This window comes from Artibeus jamaicensis, unplaced genomic scaffold (genome assembly GCF_021234435.1).
Source record: "Artibeus jamaicensis isolate MK-2021 breed Jamaican fruit bat unplaced genomic scaffold, CSHL_Jam_final contig_685, whole genome shotgun sequence".
Taxonomy (NCBI): domain Eukaryota; kingdom Metazoa; phylum Chordata; class Mammalia; order Chiroptera; family Phyllostomidae; genus Artibeus; species Artibeus jamaicensis.
In genome coordinates, this window is record NW_026521924.1 from 8,694,249 (window position 1) to 8,714,002 (window position 19,754).

The following is a 19,754-nucleotide window of genomic DNA, read 5'->3' on the forward strand; positions in this document are numbered from 1 at the left end:
TTTATTCCATAATATTCTTCCAATCCCCAGGGGTCCAAAAAACGTTCACCTATGATGCAGTAGAGTTATCTTGAAAAGGCCTTCTAACAAATAAATCCCTTCTTTTGCCTTCCATGGCCCTGTTTCCCAAACAATATGAAATATATAAACAACCTATTTGTTGAAGCAGACCTAAGCTTCATAATGCTTTAGAGCAAAAGACTACAACACAGGCTAAAGAAAAAACAAGTCACTAGTACTTTAGGAAGAAAAACATAGATTTAAAACTATACATAAACAGATAGTCAGTTGGCTTTCAAAACAGCACATTTGTGGTCCCTAACAATTAGGGACTAATTGTTTATTCAGAGACTAATTGTTTATTACATACCAATAATAAAAGCCACTATAATGGACCTCCAGGGCATTATGCTAAGTGAAATAAGCCAGATGTGGGGGGGGGGGGGATCTGCTTTACAGAAACAGAAAGTAGGAAAGTAGAAAAGTGGTCGCCAAAAACAGGGAGGGAGTGGAGGGAGGGGAAGTTTGGGGGACCAACTTTCAGTTACAAGATGATCAAGGCCTGAGAACCTAGCGTATAACATGGAGTCTATAATTGAAAACACTGGATGGTGTCATTGTAATTCGCTAAGAGAGTAGAACTCAGATGTTCCACACACACAAAAATAATAAATATGTGAGGTGATGGATGTGTTGGCTAAACAAGGGAATCCTTGAACAATGTATATGCATATCAAATCATTACACTGTGCCCTTTAAATATCTCACAGTTTGATTCATCCATTATACCTCAGTGATAATGAAATTTAAAAAGTAAAACTAAATTATTCATTTTTTAAAGCCACCACGAAGGACTGAGAGTTTACGGATTGCCAGGCATTGTGCTGGACACTTCATGCATCACGGTACCAACAGCTCTCAAAGGTCATACCTCATTTTACAGCTGGTGAAGAAAGCGAAGTCTGGGTTGTGGAAGAGATTCTCCAGAGGTGACTCACGTAATACGAGGTGCAGCCAGAACTCAAACCCACATCTGATTTCAAACCTGGTTTTCTTAATCACCTTCCTACCTCCCTAATTAGGAGTTTTAAGAAAACCGCCCTGGCTTAGAACCAAGTATTCATGTAACAGGTACCGGGGCCTCTCGCTAAGGAATCCTTTTTAATACCCTCAATTAGAGGGCATCTATATTGAGGTGTCAAGCATTAAGTGCCTAGATTTAGCAGTTTTTAGACACGGATTGTAGAAAAATTTGTTTAATTTAAATGTGGTTCCAGAATACATCAGGAATTGGGAATCAAGAAAGGAAGGGAAAGAGGCCCATAAAGGGTGTGTCTTCCAGTCAGTTACCGCTGTGTGTACATGGGCTCAATCCCACTGCAGAGAGCTGGGAAAAGATATAAACTGTGTACTTTTGAATTTTCTCATCCAAGAGGTGAGGGAGCTATGATATTTACCCATGAAACTCCAAGCGTCAGGTTGGGTATTAATTCCTAGGAATTTCCCAGCAGTGGTACAGGCGGCAAAATAAGTTCTAGGAGCCAAAAAACGTGAATACTGGCCACTAGGTTGCAATTTACGGCCTCTGGAGCACTAAGGACTTCAATATGAATTTCAGGCTGCATCTGCTCTGGCTAAAACTTCTTCAGAAATTCAGGGAGAGGAAAGGAAAAGACTTAGGCCAGTTGGCACTGATTGGTGTATGTCTCAGACAAGCAACAGTCCCAGTTCTCCTCACACCCACTTTGATTTTTACAGAGGTGATTTCAGTTACTGTTATAGGCTTTGGGGGAAGCTACCAAATGAAAATGAATTGAGTTCATCTTCTTAATTCATAACCCCTTCATTGCACTCATTCGAGTGTTCAGTGCCCTACCCTATTCATCATACACAATAAAGGTCAATGTTGATGTTTCTGGGATATACTGGAGAAGACTGTCCAAAAGGGGAAGTGCCTTTGCTAAGCAATGATTAATGAAATGGGGTATGCAGGTGGTTCTTTATGGACTAATTTTTTAATAGGCTATACCTAGATTTTGTTGTAGAAGTTTATTATGCATCGTGTTCAAAATCTTACTGAACTCTGGACTCTTATGCTGAAATATGTCACTATGGCTTATGTAAATATTTAATTTTTAAACTTTGCTTTTGAACTCTGTAAAAAAATTTAAGGTTACCATAGGAGAAGGCAGTCTATAGTTGCTATTCATAGAAACTTAATCATCACTCTGTACAAGGATCCCAAAGGCATCTCACGGAAAATCACAGGCCAGAACCAGAGGGCGGATGGAGCAGATGGTAGAGCCCATCGCTCCTGTCCTGATATCCTGGAAATGGCCAAATATGCAGGTACAAATTTAGGTCTACAATCTCTAGTCACGGGTAAATAGAAAGTATTGCACTTGTTGAATCAAAAAGTATGAAAGGCAGATGATAAATGAAATAAAAATGAAGTAGGAAATGACATTAACACTCACGGGCATTAAAACACAGGAGAGAATCTGTGACAGGGGTGTCAAACTCATTTCACCGGGGGCCACGCCAGCCTCAAGGCTGCCTTCAAAGGGCTGAATGCAATTTTAGGACTGTATAAATGTAACTGCTCCTTAACAGTTAAGCGAGAGTTCAGTGCTGCTGCTGGGTAGAAACAAGGTGCCACACCTGATAAAACAAGGCAGAGGGCCGGATTCAGCCTGTGGGCCATGTGTTTGCCACCTGTGATCTACGAGCTATCAAACCAGATGGTGCAGGTGTCAGCACTGGGAGCGAAATGGGAACGTAACTGAGGTCAACCTGCCACCTCAGCTCCTACCTCCCAAGCCCTCCACACTGTGAGCCAGAAGAATGCCAAAGGAGAGGGTACTATCACAGCTGGAACCAACAAGAAAGAAGGGAGCCCCCAACACACAGGGCTACCCATTTATTTAAAGAAATCAAATGTAGGGCTTCGCTTCACACCAGTCCTCAAAATATATTTCGTGAAGGCTATAGTCTGAACATTTGCCCTTCTCCTTCATTCATATGTTGAAAAGCTAATACCCAAGGAGGTACTAGGAGACGGAGCCTTTGGGAGGTGATTAGGTCCCCAGGAGAGTGTCCTCACAAGTGGGATTAGTGCCCTTATAAAAGAGTCCCGAGAGATTCCTAGCTCTTCCACCAGGGAAAGATGCCACGAGAGGCCTGCCGCCCAGAAGAGGGTCCTCGCTTGACCTTACTGGCACCCCGATCTTGGACTTCCAGTCTCCAAAACTATGAGAAATAAACATCTGGTGTTCATAAGCCACCCAGTCTATGGTATGTTATTATAGAGCCCAAATGGACTAAGTTAATTATACATGGATTAAAAACCTAAATTAATAATAATGATGGCAATGAGGACGATGAATAAGAGGCCTAAAGAAAGCAAAAAGAAAAAAAGGTTGAAATGTGAATACATCAAAGTTGAAAATGTCAAGTCATCTTTTGTCATGCCTAAGTTGAAAGTTAAGAAATTCAAAGACAAGCCACAGACAGGAAGAAAGTATTTGCAACATTCATAACAGCTAAAGGAACCACATCTACAATATGTAGAGAACTCTCAACAGGAAGCAAGGGATATAGTAGGTAATCTATGTAAAAGAAAACAGAAATAGTAAGTGTCTGAAAATATACACAGTTTATTAGCAAACCACGCAGCAGTAAATTAAAACAGGAACAATGGTTGTATCAGACTGGCAAAAATTAAAACTTTTCTTACTAGCATTGGTGGGCTTGAAGAAACAGTTTCTCTCACACAAGGCCTGCAAGATTATAAGACACAACTATTAAATAAAAGTTAGGATATGTATAGCCTTCAATCAGCGACTGTACTTCTGAGAATTTACCTCAGGGAAACCCTGACCCATATACCCAGAGAGGGATACGCAAGGCTGGGTGTTCTTACAGTCCAAAATTAGACACAGACAAACACCAACAGTCCAGCAATGAGAAATTTTCTGTTAAATCAAATTCAGTAATCCACTCCACGGGATAGGATAGAGCAACTTAAAAGCATGAGGTAGATACACACGTCCTTACATGAATAGTTCTCTAATTCACCTGTAAAGTGAAAAGCAAGTTTGTGGAACAGTAAAAATAATACGTCATTTAGGATACAAATGGATATAAACAAAATAAAATGAAATATTCCCATAGCTAATGCATATATGGCTTCATTTAAAAGCCACCTGGAAAGATACCAAGAAGCTGTTACCAGTATTAATTCTGCAGAGAGGACCAGAACGAGGGACAGGTGGGGACAGGGGTGAAGAACATTTACCCTGCGTTCCTCTCTTACACAAAGAATGTGTTTGGGTGTCATCTGCACAATGGAAGATAAATAAGATCTGGAACCAAAAGAGAGAGAGAGAGAAAATAGCTGGAGTCCTTCATTTAAAATGTGTGTTTTTCCTCTGATTTCTTTTTAACTGAAATATGTTTACTGCCCCTCTCCCGACTCCTGTTTCAGTGATGCAAGGAAGAGTGGACTGAACTATATTGAACTTCCTGGATCTGATCTAGTAGTGGCTAGTTTTATTTTTACACCATTCTTGGCACAGAAGCAGAGCATCGAGTTGCAAGGCCGAGGTCTACTATGTTCCACATCCTAGCAGGATAGGTTTTTATTAGCCCTCTATAGCACTGGCCCCATTTTTTCTTCTTTAGCTTTTTCTTCCAAAATTGTGATGCAGAGTCTTCTTGCAGCTCACATGGCTTTCCTGGCCAACCCTTCATGTGTTGGTTTCTGGTCCCAGCCGGGCAGCACTCCGGAGAAAAGGCTGATCCTAACAGGGTAACTTCTCCAATACTCAGGAGCCCCTTTTCACCCACGCTTACAACTAAACTGATCCTCTTCACAGAATACACTCTGACATGAGAAAAAACACCAGGCTTAAAATGGGCATTTCGTAAACTCGTTTTTGCTAATTAGAGTCAATAAGATTTGCGGAGCCAACAATAAAGAGGAAAGAATAATGAAAATAAGTGCATAGCGGGTACAAAGCATACATCTGTATCCATTAAGATGATGTGCATGTTTATCTGTTTCCATCAATCCCAAACAGGCTCTCCATGTTTCACCAAAGCTACTTAAAACTACTCGCTAGCTCTGATTTTTAATTCCTGACTCTATCGTCTGAGCTGCCCAACTTCTTTGCTGCAGGGTTAGGGAAAGGACCATGTCATCGCTGTCCCTGAGGATGAAAGCAGGGGCTTATGGGTGGCTGTGCTCTGTGGCATAATGTAGCTACGACAGGCAAGAGGATATGGGTAAGACACAGTGTAAAGTGTTAGGATTTTCATTCAGTGTTATAAAAAGAAAGATCTTGGAACAATTTTTTTTTTTACCAAGAGCCTCTTAAAACCACTCAGCTTGCCTCAGAGCAGACTAGGTCCTGGATATTTACTAATCAAAGCATTTCAGCACAGGCTTCCTGGACAAAAAAAGAAATGTGCCGGGAAGAAGCGGGAAAGGAGAAGAGAGGCGTGTCACACTGAGTACCAGTATAAGCTTCCAGGCCAGTGGAGAACATAATGTGTAAAATCAAGGGATAAACTTACAAGTATCCTGGTTTTTCTCTGATATATCATCGCTATGGGACATATGCTCTAGATTCACATTACTGAGGGTAACTGTCAGCAAAACATATTTTAAAGAAAGTGGGCCTGTAAGTAACCTTGTGACTGCACCACTCGGCCAGTGCCTTCAAAAGATCTTAGGCAAAAACATGGGATAGAAGCTTGGCTCGCCTCCCTCACTCGTGAGCACCAGTGACTTCTCTTAGCACACACTCACTCTAACACACCACTTACAGGAGTCCACCTCCCTCGAGGGAGAAGCATTGCTCCTTCTGGTTCCAGGACTGGGCTTAAAGCCAAAAGAAAATGACAACCTTGGAAGCACAGAAAGTTTAATCTTTCTTTCCCTTAAATCCTCTCACCTTTTGGTTACTGATATATGATCACTGACTAAAAAAATAAACCTCCAACCTCTAATACGTGACTGAGGAATGCCTAAGGTATTTAAAATGTAAAAAATAAAATTTACCGGCTCTTAGCTAGAACTGTAAGAGGAATATCCATAAAAAGAAAAGTAATAAGGATAAAAGAAATTGGTACTGCATTATTGTTTTAATTGGTCACAATGAGCAGCACAACCAAGAAAAAAAGGTTAGTATAAAAAAACTGAAAGAAATTTCCCTAACTATGAAAATAAGCATGAGTCAAAACACTGGGTTTATAGAACAATGGAGAGGCATCAAAGATACTTTGGCCCTAAAACCTTTCTCTTTCTTAAGCAAAGAAATACTTATGATTGGTCCTACACAAGGGCTTAACTGAGTTGCCATGAATTATTTAAAAACCCCAAATACCTTCTGTTGCTTTTACAGAAGCTTGATTTACCAGTTAAAAAAAATCAAACTGACAGTTTAGCCTCTTGTATGCACACTCAAACTTTTAAAATGCTCTAGGCATTATAAATATATCTTTCATGAATACAGCTTCAACAATTCTAAAAATAGCTTTTGGGAGGAGAAAAAAAACCTCTTTCAAGCCATTGTTTTATACATAACAGCAGGAAACCAAACAGAATGTCAAAGCCAGAGTGATTAACACACCCAGTAATAAACATGAACATTGAGTATGAAGTCTCACTCAAATACATTTTTTGAGATTAGCACGGAGTCTACGGTTTAGCCCCAACTTCTGTGCCCAGAGACGATTCCAGGGAACCCAAATTCAGTAGGAAACTCTGGAGCCACAAGGCTAAGAAACTTGCCTTGTGATGATGTGTAAACAGGCCCCTTCAGGACTAGCCCTGGGTAGCAGATGTCACTCCACAGCACCCAAAGAGCTTCGTCCAGATTCAGCCCCGACCCCAAACACGCCATTGCACAAGGCCAGTTCTGTACCACTGCTCACAGGTGCAATCCAGGTTGCCAAGAAAGCATAAGGACAGACTGACAGATTTCAGTAACTCTGGGTATAGAGACCTAACGTGGGGATGCGAAAAGGCTAATAGCACCTCACAATTTGGTGCCAGGTATTTTATTGTGCTCAATGTGTATTCAGTGCTCTAGATAAAGCTTATCCTAGCTCGAAATATCACACTTCACAGAGCCCAAACATTCTGTGTTCTGTAGCCTCATAGTTTCAAGTACAGAATAGACATTGTCTCTTGAAATAATAACCACTTTTTATGAATATTCTGGTCTAACTGCCCATTAAACACCAAATAAATCTTACAATCTCCAGACATCCCACTTTTTAATAATTCAATATGGAATCATCTCCATCAGTTTCATAATAATGAAATCCTAAATTTATGATATGGTGAATGGAAAGCTAATGTGTAAAGAAATTTCTGAATTATTGAAGTGCAGGCTAAAGGAATCTTATTCTTGATTTTCTAGTGAGAACAAATGATCAAGGCCAAATTCTTGCTCAGGATAGGAGAACCCTTAGTGAGCAGTGAAGGGCAGAAGGAAGAGAAAGAAAAAGCCAGAGCTATAGACATTAAGATCAAAAGTGTTTTCTCATCATTCTCTTCATTCTTTATGTGTAGAGTTGGAGGAGGGACTTAAATCAGTAATACCGGCTAGTTTTCTTCTCCAACAAATGTAATTCACATTCCCCTGTTCTTCACCTCAAAAATACCAATTGTTCTATGATTTAGCAGATCTAATATTTCTGACTAGCATCCTTGGAAAATCCTAAAACATTTCCACATTAGGTATACTTTTTAGGTAGAATCTTTAAATAAATTACCAAGGGTTATCTATGGAATGGATATACTTATGTAGATAAAATAACTTGCAAATCAGCAACTAGATAATGTAAGAAAGACGTGTATATTTTTTACCTTGTTTTGATCTGTCCAGTAAAAGAAAAATCCCTGAGGGTCAGACCTCAAAATAATTGGAGTGACAATCGTAGAGTCCTGGAAATGGAAGGAAAAAAAACATGTATATCAATACATATCACTGTAGAAAGTCCCGCCCAGCAGTTACTTAACAAGTAATAGTCTTCCATGGTTTCTACAAGGGAATCGATTATTAATAAAAATTCCAAAAAAATTAAACATGGCATCTTTGATGTCATAGGACTATTAATTACTAAACTGAGATACTTTAGTAATAATTAGATAATTTGGACATTACTTATAAAGGAAAAGCCCAGTGATTCATATATTTATTAATTAAGACTAGTTTTTTAAAGGCAGTGACATGTTTTCTCTAAAAAGCTATATTTAGTTTTCCAAATCATTTAAACATTAAATACCATTACATATTACGATTAAAATTAATTAAAATCCATGCTGGCAATAATATTTGAAATTACATTTGCTCTATAAAACTATTTTTAATTGTGCTAAAGACAGTAAACATAGCATTTGGGCCTTGTTGTTTCCAAGGTAACAGTAAATAAGGCCATCTTCCACATATCCAGAAGGCTATACACAAAATTGCTACAAATTTAAATTTCACATCATGAAATAAAACCTCAGACAAATTTACAGCATGCACATTATAAAGCAAAAACTGCATATACTGTAATTATAATATCAAACATTTCTAAAATCTGTGTTCTTTCCTTTTGGCAATTTTCAGAAAGACATACCATCTGCACAAGAAAACACGTCATTGGATATGGGTTTTTATACTGAAATACTTAGGCCTTTGCAGGAATTGCATTTTTTAAAAAAGAGACATAAATTACCAGTGTCTTTCCACTTTTTCATACACATTATAACCACGATATCGCTTATCCTTTATCTGATCAAAAGGACTTGTAATGAAAATTAAAACATGGAGAGATAATTCAGGAATTTGGGATTCTTTTACTGGTGGGTAGAGCAGATTGATGGTTTTAGTCTACATGGTAAATTTTGTTGCAAGAGCCAGGTCATAGAAACCAAGCCCCTGGGTTCAAATTTCTGCCTGTCTCTTCTTGGTGCTTCATTCTACACAACCACAGCTGGAAAAAGAGAGAGAGAGAGTAATAGTACCTACCTCAATAATGTAAGTTTTTGTGAAAATTAAATAGGATCATTTGGGTAAACACCTGGACCAATATTTGGCACACAAAAAATGTATATTATTGTTCTAGTGAATTAGGGTTACAAACTGCTTTATTAAAGATATTAAGGGAAAGTTTACCATGACATTCCTTTTTTACTAATGCAAACATATGAAACATAAAACTTACCATTTTTAAGTGTCAAGTTCAGTAGCATTAAATTAACTACACTCATCACTACCATCCATCTCCAGAACTTTGTTCCTCTTCCCAAACTGAAACTCTGTACTCCTTAAACACCCACTCGCCCTCCCTCCCCCTACCCCAGGAAATCACCATTCTACTTTTTGTCTCCATGAACTTGACTACTTTTGGTACTTCAAGGAAGTACAATCATATAGTACTTGTCCTGTTGTGTCTAGCTTACTTCACTAGCATAATGTGTTCAAGGTTCATCCTTATTGTAGTATGTGTCAGAATTTCCTTCCCTCTGAAGGCTGAATAGTATTCTATTGTATGTGTCTATCACATTTTGTTTACTCATTCATTCATCCATGGACATTTAGGTTGTTTCCACCTTTGGGATTTTGTGAATAATGTTGCTATGAACATGGGTCTAAAAATATCAGTTTGTGTCGCTACTTTCCATTGTTTTCAGTATTTATACCCCGAAGTGGTATACCTGGATCACAGTTCTCTTACTAGACAGGGGGCCTGGGCCTGAGCCAGTGTGCCTACGGCCAGCTGGTAGTGGGTCCTTCACTTGGTGTAGGAAAGATTTCACAACACAAGTTCAGGCGGCAATACAGGTACATTTATTAAAGCTGGGGACAGTGCAACAAGGAAGAGCTTAGCATAGAAGAAGCAATAGAAGAGCCCAGGCTGAGCTGCCTTAGCTCACGGGGAAGTCAGAGGACAGGGGGCTTGGGGAACAGGTTCAGGGGATTAGCCTCGGACAAGCTGCCACTGCCCATTGCCTTACAGTTTAAGAGATGCTTGCCTGTGGAGAAAGAAGCAGGGGAAGAAGAAAGGAAAGGGAACGGTGCAGGCTCCCAGAGGGAGAGAACTTTGTCTTGAGGCTTTTACCTCTTTCTTGCAGGTGGGAATCTTAGGGGTGGTCTCAGGGAAGGGTTTCAATAGTCTATTCATCAGTTCTCCAGATGCGCCCTTTCAGGGTCATGGTCTCCACCCACTGGTCAGTAGGGGGGGGGCAGGGGACAGGAGGGGACGTGGTCATTAGTCACTGCAGCTGGTCGATAGGGACACCCACCTGGTTTTGCTGCTTTTATGGGCCTGGAGCTGCAACACAACTGAGGCCTGGATGTTATCTCTAGGGAAGTGACCTTCTACATCTGGCTGGAAATTGCTCCTCCGGTTTGTTCAGCTCTCTATCTCAGTCTCCCTGCTTCATTTGCCAAGGAATTCAAGCTTCTTACTATCCTGTCTCAGTTCTATATTTAATTTTTTGAGGAAATGCCACTCTGTTTTATCTCGATATTCTTAAGATTCACTCTTGACATGCAGTTTCCAACAGGCTGGGCACAGCGCACACCCCACTTCCAGGTGAATTTGGAATTAACTGCAGGCGTAAGTTATTCTCAGGTCAGTTATTTTCTTATTAGAGTGACAAGATTCTACCCAAAATCTTAGTGACCATTCCCTGCAAGATCCCAGACAATCAAATATTTGAAGTTAAAATAGTAAATAAAACTGCTCAAAATTTATATATTTGGAACACTGTAACTGCCTCATTGTTTCAGATACAGCCATTTCTAGATTATTCCTTCTCCTCCTTCAAAATTAAAGCTCCTTTGTTCAACATTTTCTTGACCACACTCTTCCAGACACAGTTCCTCTGTTAAATGATCATTTATCTCGGCTCCCTGCCTGCTTCCTCCATAATCACCTCTAACATTCCAAGATCAGCTAGAACTTGGCATTCTTACCATGCAAGGCAAGATCTGACCCAGAAATACACGAATATCCATTTTCAATTCCACCTGCTTTTTTTTCCAACCTCCCACATCGTGGCAAGTTTCTATATTTTCTCCAAACCAAAGTAGCCACTCAATCCAGATCTCAAGTATTTTTAATTGTCAGAACAGGTGCTCCAGTTTGAGGTTTGAAATACATGGTCACCCTTCATGTCCAAGGCAACTGCAGATGGATTAGGACTCTCACAGCATTTTACTGCAGAAAAATGGAGACAACTTTCAGGCGGGCTGTTTTTTATTTTTTTATCTCTCCATCAATATCTATGAGATGTGCAGTCCACCACACGCTAGTTTTCAAACTTTTGAACACATCAGACTTTACCAGGAGGGCTTGCGAGAATAGATTGCGGGGCCCTTTCTTTCTCTACTTTCTCATATAACAAGTCTGGGAAGGAGACTGAGAATCGGCACCTCAAGTCAGCTCTCAGTGCTGCTGCTGCTACTGCTGGTCCAGGGACCCCCCTTGGAGACCCACTGGCTGAGGCTTTGGATCAGGAATACAGTGAAATTAAAATGTAAGCACACCCATGTCTTGTAAACACATGGCCTAAGAATGCAACTTTCATTTGCTCATTTAAAGTCATAAGGTACTGTTTCCAATAAACACCCACCTTGAAAAAAAGAACTGTAATATGTATGCCTAAGTTAGTAATAGTGCATGATGTACAGTAAATTTCCATCTACTCCTTTTTATTTGGTAGAAACCATTTTACTCTCATCCCTAGTTCATCACTGGTGAAGACTAATATAATGATGAAAAGGTTGTGCAATTTGCTGTTTTGCAACTCACATGAATCCCCAAACAGAAAAAAAAAGACAGTCAAGGAACAAAGAACCTCAACATCCAAAATAAGGAGCAATATCTGAGCAAGAAAAAGAGTCACTGGAGTCAACATTGACATTACAAAGTCCTACAACTCTTCATCACGATGGTTGTCTCATCAGTGTGCAGTTATACATCAATCATATATCCTAATATGTTATATGATAATTATATCTCAAAAGAGATGAAATGTAAAAATAAAGTAAATCACGTTGAAACAGAATAAAACATTATTTAGAAGATGTGTATATATATACACATGTATGTATATACATATGTGTGTATGCATATATATATGTGTGTGTGTGTGTGTGTATATATCCTAAAGAAACCGGGAGAAAAATGACAAAGGCTCTAGTAATCCACACTCCCAGTACCAAAATATTCTTTACAAACCCCCCTGACAGTATAATAGACACAAGCTGAACATGTGAGACAATCAATGCAATATGAATATTTAATGGATTTTCTCCTTTATTACTTATAATAATTTAAGACGTAGATACTATTATTATTCCCATTTTACAGATAAATAGCCCAAGGTTCACATTAAATAACTTGCCCAAGGAAACACACCTAAGCTAGTAAGGGAAGCGTTGGGAACTAAACCTTTCAGCACCCGCTCCTATGCCAGTGAGGCTCAACATCGTCGCATTATTGCCCTTCTAAAGACTTTTTAAATGTTTATTTTCATAATCATCTCCATGAAACTTCAATATCACAGATATGCCAAATATCTACTTATATGTTGTATGTATATCTGTGCTTTATACACAATGAAAGTAAAGACCATTTTTTACTCCTCAAGGATTGTCTACCCTTCTGTGGAGACTTCTGACAGCACCTGTTCTGCACCTGCACTGCCCAGGTGGGCTCCCTGAGCCAGGTGTGCCTGTGAGCGTTTGCAACATGGCCAGCTGCACTGAGATGTGCTGTAAGAGTCAAAGTGAAAATGAAAACAAGCATATAAAATTGCTCACTGATTTTTTTTTATTTTAGGGAGGGAAAGGGAGGGAGAAAGAAAGGGAGAGAAACATCTATGTGAGGAAGAAGGACCGGTTGCCTTCCGTACGCGCCCTCACCAGGGACCTAGCCCACAACCCAGACCTGTGCCCCTACAGGGAATCAAACCAGTGACCTTTTAGCTTAACACACAACATCCAACCAACTGAGCCTCACTAGCTGGGGCACCCACTGATAATGTCTGATACTGATTTTTTAAATCTACATAATGGATTAAATAAGCTATTGTTTAAAATTAGTTCCATCTGTTTCTTTTTATTTATTTTAGTGTGGCTACTAGAAAATTTTAAATTTCCTATGTGGTTCACATTATATTTCTATTGGGAATGCAGCCCTAAACCTTTTCATAGGGAAATAGGTTTCTCATTCATGGGAACATCTTCACAAAGCAAACCTGGTCAGGAAATTCATTAGAAAGTTTTGGGGTTTTCCATGTATGCAGTTACCATCTAGTCTGAATATCTAAACCGAGGGTGTTGAACTCATTTTCACAGGGGCCACACCAGCCTCGAGGTTGCCTTCAAAGGGCCGAATGTAATTTTAGGGCTGTACAAATGCAACTACTCCTTAACTAGGGGCAAGGAGCTCTGCTCGCTGCCAGATAAAACAAGGTGCTGGGCGGGATTCGCCCCAGGCCGTGTGTCTGCCACCTGCAGTGTACAAGGTGCAAAACAACCTAGTTGCTTTTCTACGCATCAGTCTTCAAACACCTGCCTGGAGCCATCGGGCTTGCCACCCCCTGAGCTACGCTCGACCAGGCTGAGGTATGTTAAGGGATGGACTGTCCCCCCGCAAATTTATCTATTAAAGTCCTAACCTCAATACCTCAAAATATGATTGTATTTGAAAACAGTCTTTACAAAGGTGATTAAGTTAAAAGGAGGTCAAAAGGGTGGACTCAAAGCCAATATGAATGGGATCCTTATAAAAAGTGGAAACTTGGACACAGACATACAGAAAGAAGGGTTGACGACACCGGGAGATGCTGACTACCTACAAGCCAAGGACAGCAGCCTGGGACAGATTTTTTCATCAGGGCCTTCAGAAAGAATTAACTATGCCAACACCTTCATCTCAGACTTCTAGCCTCTAAAATTGTGAGAAAATGACTTTCTGTTAGGTAACCGAGTCTTGGTACTTTATCACGGCACCCCCAAGCTACAACCCTAAACCTTAAGGCTAAGGTCAAGGACCAGGGCACAGACCTACAGCTCATTCCTTAGTTCCACTGTCACGCAGTGTATTGGCCAAGGTTGACTGCAATCCTGCCTCCAAAGTGACCCTCTGTTCTTAGGCTATTACAAGAGAGAGCACATGAATCAAGGTGTGTGCTTCTAAACTACTCAATATGACAGAGTCAACAAGGAAAAATAACAAGCGACATTCCACAGGAATCAATCCAAGCCTTGCATCAGGAAACAGCAGAGCCAAACACAGCAAAGGTATACGTTGGGGAAAAAACAGCTACATAAGGAGAAAACATTCTACAGGCCACTGAAAATCAGGTGTGATGCCCACCAGTGTCAGCAATGCAGCCCTGACCATAAACACACACACACACACACACGGACACACACACAATAGAGGCAATCCCGCGTGTTACTGTGTTAGATTGGAATCAGTAAAGCGAAACTTCTAAGTGCATCATCAGCATTCACGAGAATTTTCTTCCAGGGATACGTCAGTCTGAAATCTCTTCAAATAGAGGAAAACAGGGAAGGTAAGAAGGCCCAGGAGGGAGGATGCAAAATAGTGGGGAAAAGCACCATTAAGATGAATGCCTTTTATGGACAGGCATAAGAACCCCTTTAAATACAATACAGGGAAAAGTCGGAAGTATGTTTCTTCAGATGCCACGTAGCTACTTGAGGCACTGTGCTAGGGATCCGTGTACCTGTATTCAAATGTATTTAAAGTCTGAATACTGAATAGGTACACTAAAAAATACTGCAGGACAGGAAGCAAGGTAGATTCTAAAAAAAGTCCCAGCTGGAGCTGGCACCTAGCACTTTGCCAGTAGACTTAGCAAGAGAAATTCCAAAGCAAAGACCAAGACAGAACAAGGCTCTGGAGCAGTGAACGGGAGGGTGGGATGTGAGGAAAGGGAGATGGTGGCAGGAAGGGGATGAGGGACAGGGCAGTCGTGCAGGAGGAGGGAGGCTTAGAGGGCATTGCACTGGATTGTATATTGGGGTTTTTATCACCAAGAAGACATTGATACCTTCTTAGAAGAGCTTCAACAGAGGGGAAGCGTTCATAGACATTTCCAAAGGGTAATAATAATGAAGCTGAAATCCGGAAAACACAAGAAGCACAGGGTCCTATGTGATCCTCCTGTGAGCCAGAACATAAGGAAGGTGTGTTGCTTTCCCAGGGACAGGAGGAAAGGTGGGAGAACGTAGGTGACCCACTACATCAAACTAAAAGTCAGGAAGGGAGGAAGTCAATAATATTGTCCCAGTGACTCCCATTGCCTCTGTACAGAGGGAATAATGTAGGAGGAAGTTTTATTATAAATACCATTTTCAAACTATATGTCTTTTATTGATATTTTTCTCATTTTGTCGTTGAAGCTCATATATTCATATTTCTTTTTTGTGAATCATTATCGTGGTAAAGAGAATGCTTTCACGACCATCGGTCATGTGTTGCCACTCCCAGCAGTGATAGAATTTCTTTAAGGGCAATTTTCATTGCATTACCTGGGGACATGTGTGGGCCTCCCTTTCAGAAAACAGAAGCCACTGGTACCATTCAGGATACCGGATGCCAGTAGATGAAGCATTATAATTTTCAACCAAAATTGAGTCACAATACTGTACACACTCAACCTCGAGCCGTATTTAGACCTTACAGGAAATCGGTGCTGTGACAGCAGTCAGCTCTGTGTTGACAACAAACATCTCCTTGTGGAGAAACCCTAGCTAAGAAGGCCGTAGGGTCCTTGGACTGTGGGACATTTCAGATGGAATGGAAAGGTACAGAACACAGCCTTTCTACCAACACCACACGCAGTGGGTCGTGAAGGGCTCCAGGTCTGTACTCTCCCCTATGTGAACCTGCTGTGAGCCAGACACACATCAGACTCTTCCTTCACTCCACAAACATTCCCTGAGCACCTACTGTGGGCCAGATCTACCCTCTGCCCTGGGGGAAGAAGATCATATTAAAGCGACAGTCCTCTAGCAGCCCTGGTCCAGTTGTGACGCAGACAAGACCTGTCCCCCTCCCTGTATGCACCTTCCTGCACTGGATCTAGATACTGGTTTGAATTTCAAGCCATTCTGTGTCTTGCTTGGAGGCAGGTGACATTCTCTCCACTTCCTTCACATGTTCACCCTTCCAAGATCAAGGATTTCCATAAGAAGCCATGGGACCAGCCTTAATGGAATTCCAACAAAAGACAACATTTGTAAGTATGTTGGGAAGAGAAAAAGGTGGAGAAGCATATGTCATAAGTCATGCCAGACACAAGAGTGTCACTGGACAGTGAAAAAATGACCTTTGTTTTAACAGCATTCCTGAATACCTTTCTATGTGCATGTAGTTCAATGACTGATGCAGGCCATTTGTAGACTGCAGGGTATAATGGCCTATGTGCCTCAAACCAGCACGAGGTTTTCCAATGACCCCCACATCCTGCAGAGTGTAGACCAGGATGACATTTCTATGTATACCATCAAAACACTGATTTTGGAAGACACTAGCCAAAAGGGATGAGTCTTTAGGAATTTAAGCCTCATTCGTATGAATCCTAAAATTAAAGAGATCCTTTGGGAAAGTCAATGAATTACTTTCGACTTATAATCATTTAGATTCTATTAAAAGTCTTTTGTTACCAAAGGATCATGTTTGGGCCACGGTAGCCTGGAAAGGGCCCTGAATTTAACCATAAGAGGTTTATACTGAGTATGGCTTTAACTAGCTGTGAGTCCTTGGGCAAGTCAAGAGTCACTAGCTTCAGTGCGCTCCCATGGAGAATGGGAATAATGCACTTGATCTTTCTTACCACTCACATGGTCTCGATAACAGCATGGGGATAAATGTAAATAAATTATAGTGCTGACCAAATATAAGTGCCTATTACACTTACAAATATCTCTCTAATTGAACTCAAGGCAGCATTATCACAAAACTCTATCTTACTCAAATAGAATATTGCAGGAAAAAAATTACATAGGATGTCTAGATGGTTATTGCACATGAGAGCCAAAAGTCATGAAATCCTAGAACCATAAGAGACCATGTTGGGCAGGGGTTAGGGAAAGAAGCAAAAGCCTCTCTAGAATTTCTGAGCATACAAAAATTTAATTACACACAAGAAAGCACTGGACAGAATCCCTAGAAGGACCGCAGCAGTGGGCTTCAGCACTGCCCCTGAGGAGAGCTATTACCTCCACCACACTCAGAAAGGTGAGAGACCAAAGAGGAACTCCTGGAGTCAAACACACACCAGCTTAATTAAAGACAAAGGAAGAGCCATTTGAGCACAGGGGGCAGCCCCTAACACCACTGGCTCTTTCTACCCATGGAAGATCACAGAAGACAACACTTCTTTCTTCAGATCTCACTTATCTGTAGAAACAACCCAAAGAATGCAGAAAAGTAGCCTCTTTCACATTTCTACCCTTTACATCTCCTAAGAGTGCATCTCATATCAGTGGAACTTAACTGGCAGTCAGAATATTACATGCTGCCCTGGCTGGTATAGCTCAGTGGATTGAGCACAGGCCTTTGAAGCAAAGGGTCACCAATTCGATTCCCAGTCAGGGCACATGCCTGGGTTGCAGGCCAGGTCCCTAGTAGGGGACCCATGAGAGGCAACCACACACTGATGTTTCTCTCCCACTCTTTCTCCTTCCCCTCCCCTCTCTCTAAAAATACATAAATAAAATATTAACCACCCCCCACAACACACCCCCCACCCCCCCCCACCCCCCTCCACAAACCTTAAAACATTACAACCCTACCCCCCCCCCCCCCCCCCCCCCCCCACAAAATTAAACACCAACCTCCCCCATGCCTCAAGGAGTCTAGTAAATACAGCTTTAGATGTCCAATGACTATGTTACACTGGGTTGGCCAAATACAGTTTGTTTAGCTTTTTCCATACAATGGCTAGAATAGCACTTAGCTGTCTTTAACGTCATTCGAAACAATTTTGTTAGATTGTATTGTGACAGCTGTTCTATCCGCATGCATTTTTTAAAAAACTTATCAAAACTAAAAAATTTTTGTGCAGCCAAGTTAATATTGAACATGGAAGAAAAGATGCCACATTTTTGGCATAGTACACTTTATTATTTCAAGAAAGGTAAAAATGCAGCTGAAACACACACACAAAGATTTGTGCAGTGTATGGAGAAGGTGCTGCGAAAGGTCAAACATGTCAAAAGCAATTTGCAAAGTTTCTTGGTACTACTGACATTTTGGCCAAATAACTTTTTGCTGTGGGGCTGTCTTCTGCATTAGAAGATACTTAGCAGCACCCCTGGCCTCTACCTGGTAGAAGCCAATAGTGTGAGATAGCTGATATTTCAAAATATCCAAGTCAATAAAATTATTGGTGAAAATGCGAAACGTGTCTTTTATTCTAAACAGACTTTCTGGCCAACCCAATATAAATTCCCACTAAGAGGACATGGGAATGGATGCTAAATAACATCCAACCACACCCAAGGCAGCACAAGTGAGGAAGCATCGTGGTTAACATCCTTTGTTTTTCTTTTTAAATCTACCAGACCACTTGCTAACTTACTCTGTGGTGTTCCATCTCCTTTTTGAGTTCATATGGCCCCTGGGATAAAATGAATCGAATGAACTTTCCCTTACTTAATTCATAAACAAGTGCCTAAGAAAATCTGATCTTTTAACAGAAAAATAATCTCTTAATCTCCTACATATCAATGTTTATATAATGACATCCACCATGATTAGTTCAGGCAAGAGTGTCTTTCTTGCTAATTAATCCATTTTCCCTGAACTTGCTCATAAAACTCCAATGCAATAAAAAGAAACAAAATATTAAATAAATATATGAACTAAAGGAGACCCTGTAGTGAAGAACACAGGTAAGATGCTTTTAAATTCTGTTTAAATAGTAAACATTTTATTATTTTATTATCAATATTTTACATTTTAATGATATTAATACTATTAATATTAATTTTTTTCTTATTTTATGTAATCATCTGCTTCCCCACTCACAATTATTTAGTTTCTTGATAAATGTATGGATTAGTTGACATCAATTAATATATACACCTAATCATTTGCTCAGAATGCAATTTTTTTAATTTCCAAAAATTAAAATTAAGATGTGAAGATAATACATGTAAAATCAAATAACACACCATAAAGATATCAGAGGAGAATCCAAAAGACTTTTAAAGATTCTGGCTTTCTTTCTATGCTATTTCAGTTAATTTTTACAGAAATTGATATTTTCCTTAGGATCACACGTATAACTGATCTCAGAAATATGTCTCATCTATGTTTCCTTCCCTGTTGGTGCGTGGGGACCCAGGGCTCTGATTCAGGGACCAGACATGGCGTAGATGGGGAAAGGCGGCATCATGAAATCTGTCTGAGCAGATGGGATTTACGACATAATCTGAGTGTCTTCAAGAACCTACTATTAGCTCTAGGAACAAGAAAACTAGTATTTTCAGTTACCAAGTATTCATTATTTCCGAGAGATCCATAGCATTGGTCTACAGTTTACAGTCAGTCCCATTCCATTTTCTGCTAGCACTCCTTGTTCATGATAACGTGAAACAATTCTGATTATATATTTAAAAAAACATTTAACTACAGGTTATTAAGTTCGATGTAAAAAAGCAATATGTTCCTGTTCCATTTTAATGTTACTGTAGGTA

General features: G+C 40.2%; 1 protein-coding gene across 7 annotated transcripts in view; it reads right to left on the minus strand.

Moving 5' to 3' along the window:
• The window catches only part of PLCB1 (phospholipase C beta 1), a 670,267-nt gene that overhangs the window by 644,206 nt on the left and 6,307 nt on the right, over positions 1–19,754 (minus strand). For all 7 annotated transcript variants that reach the window (XR_008392621.1, XR_008392622.1, XM_053671063.1 and 4 more), the window contains exon 2: positions 7,880–7,957. Coding sequence is in view for 5 of the 7 variants with exons in the window: in XM_053671063.1 (XP_053527038.1) it covers positions 7,880–7,957 (78 nt within the window). In the remaining 2 variants the exon portion in view is untranslated. The remainder of the gene's footprint in view (positions 1–7,879; positions 7,958–19,754) is intronic.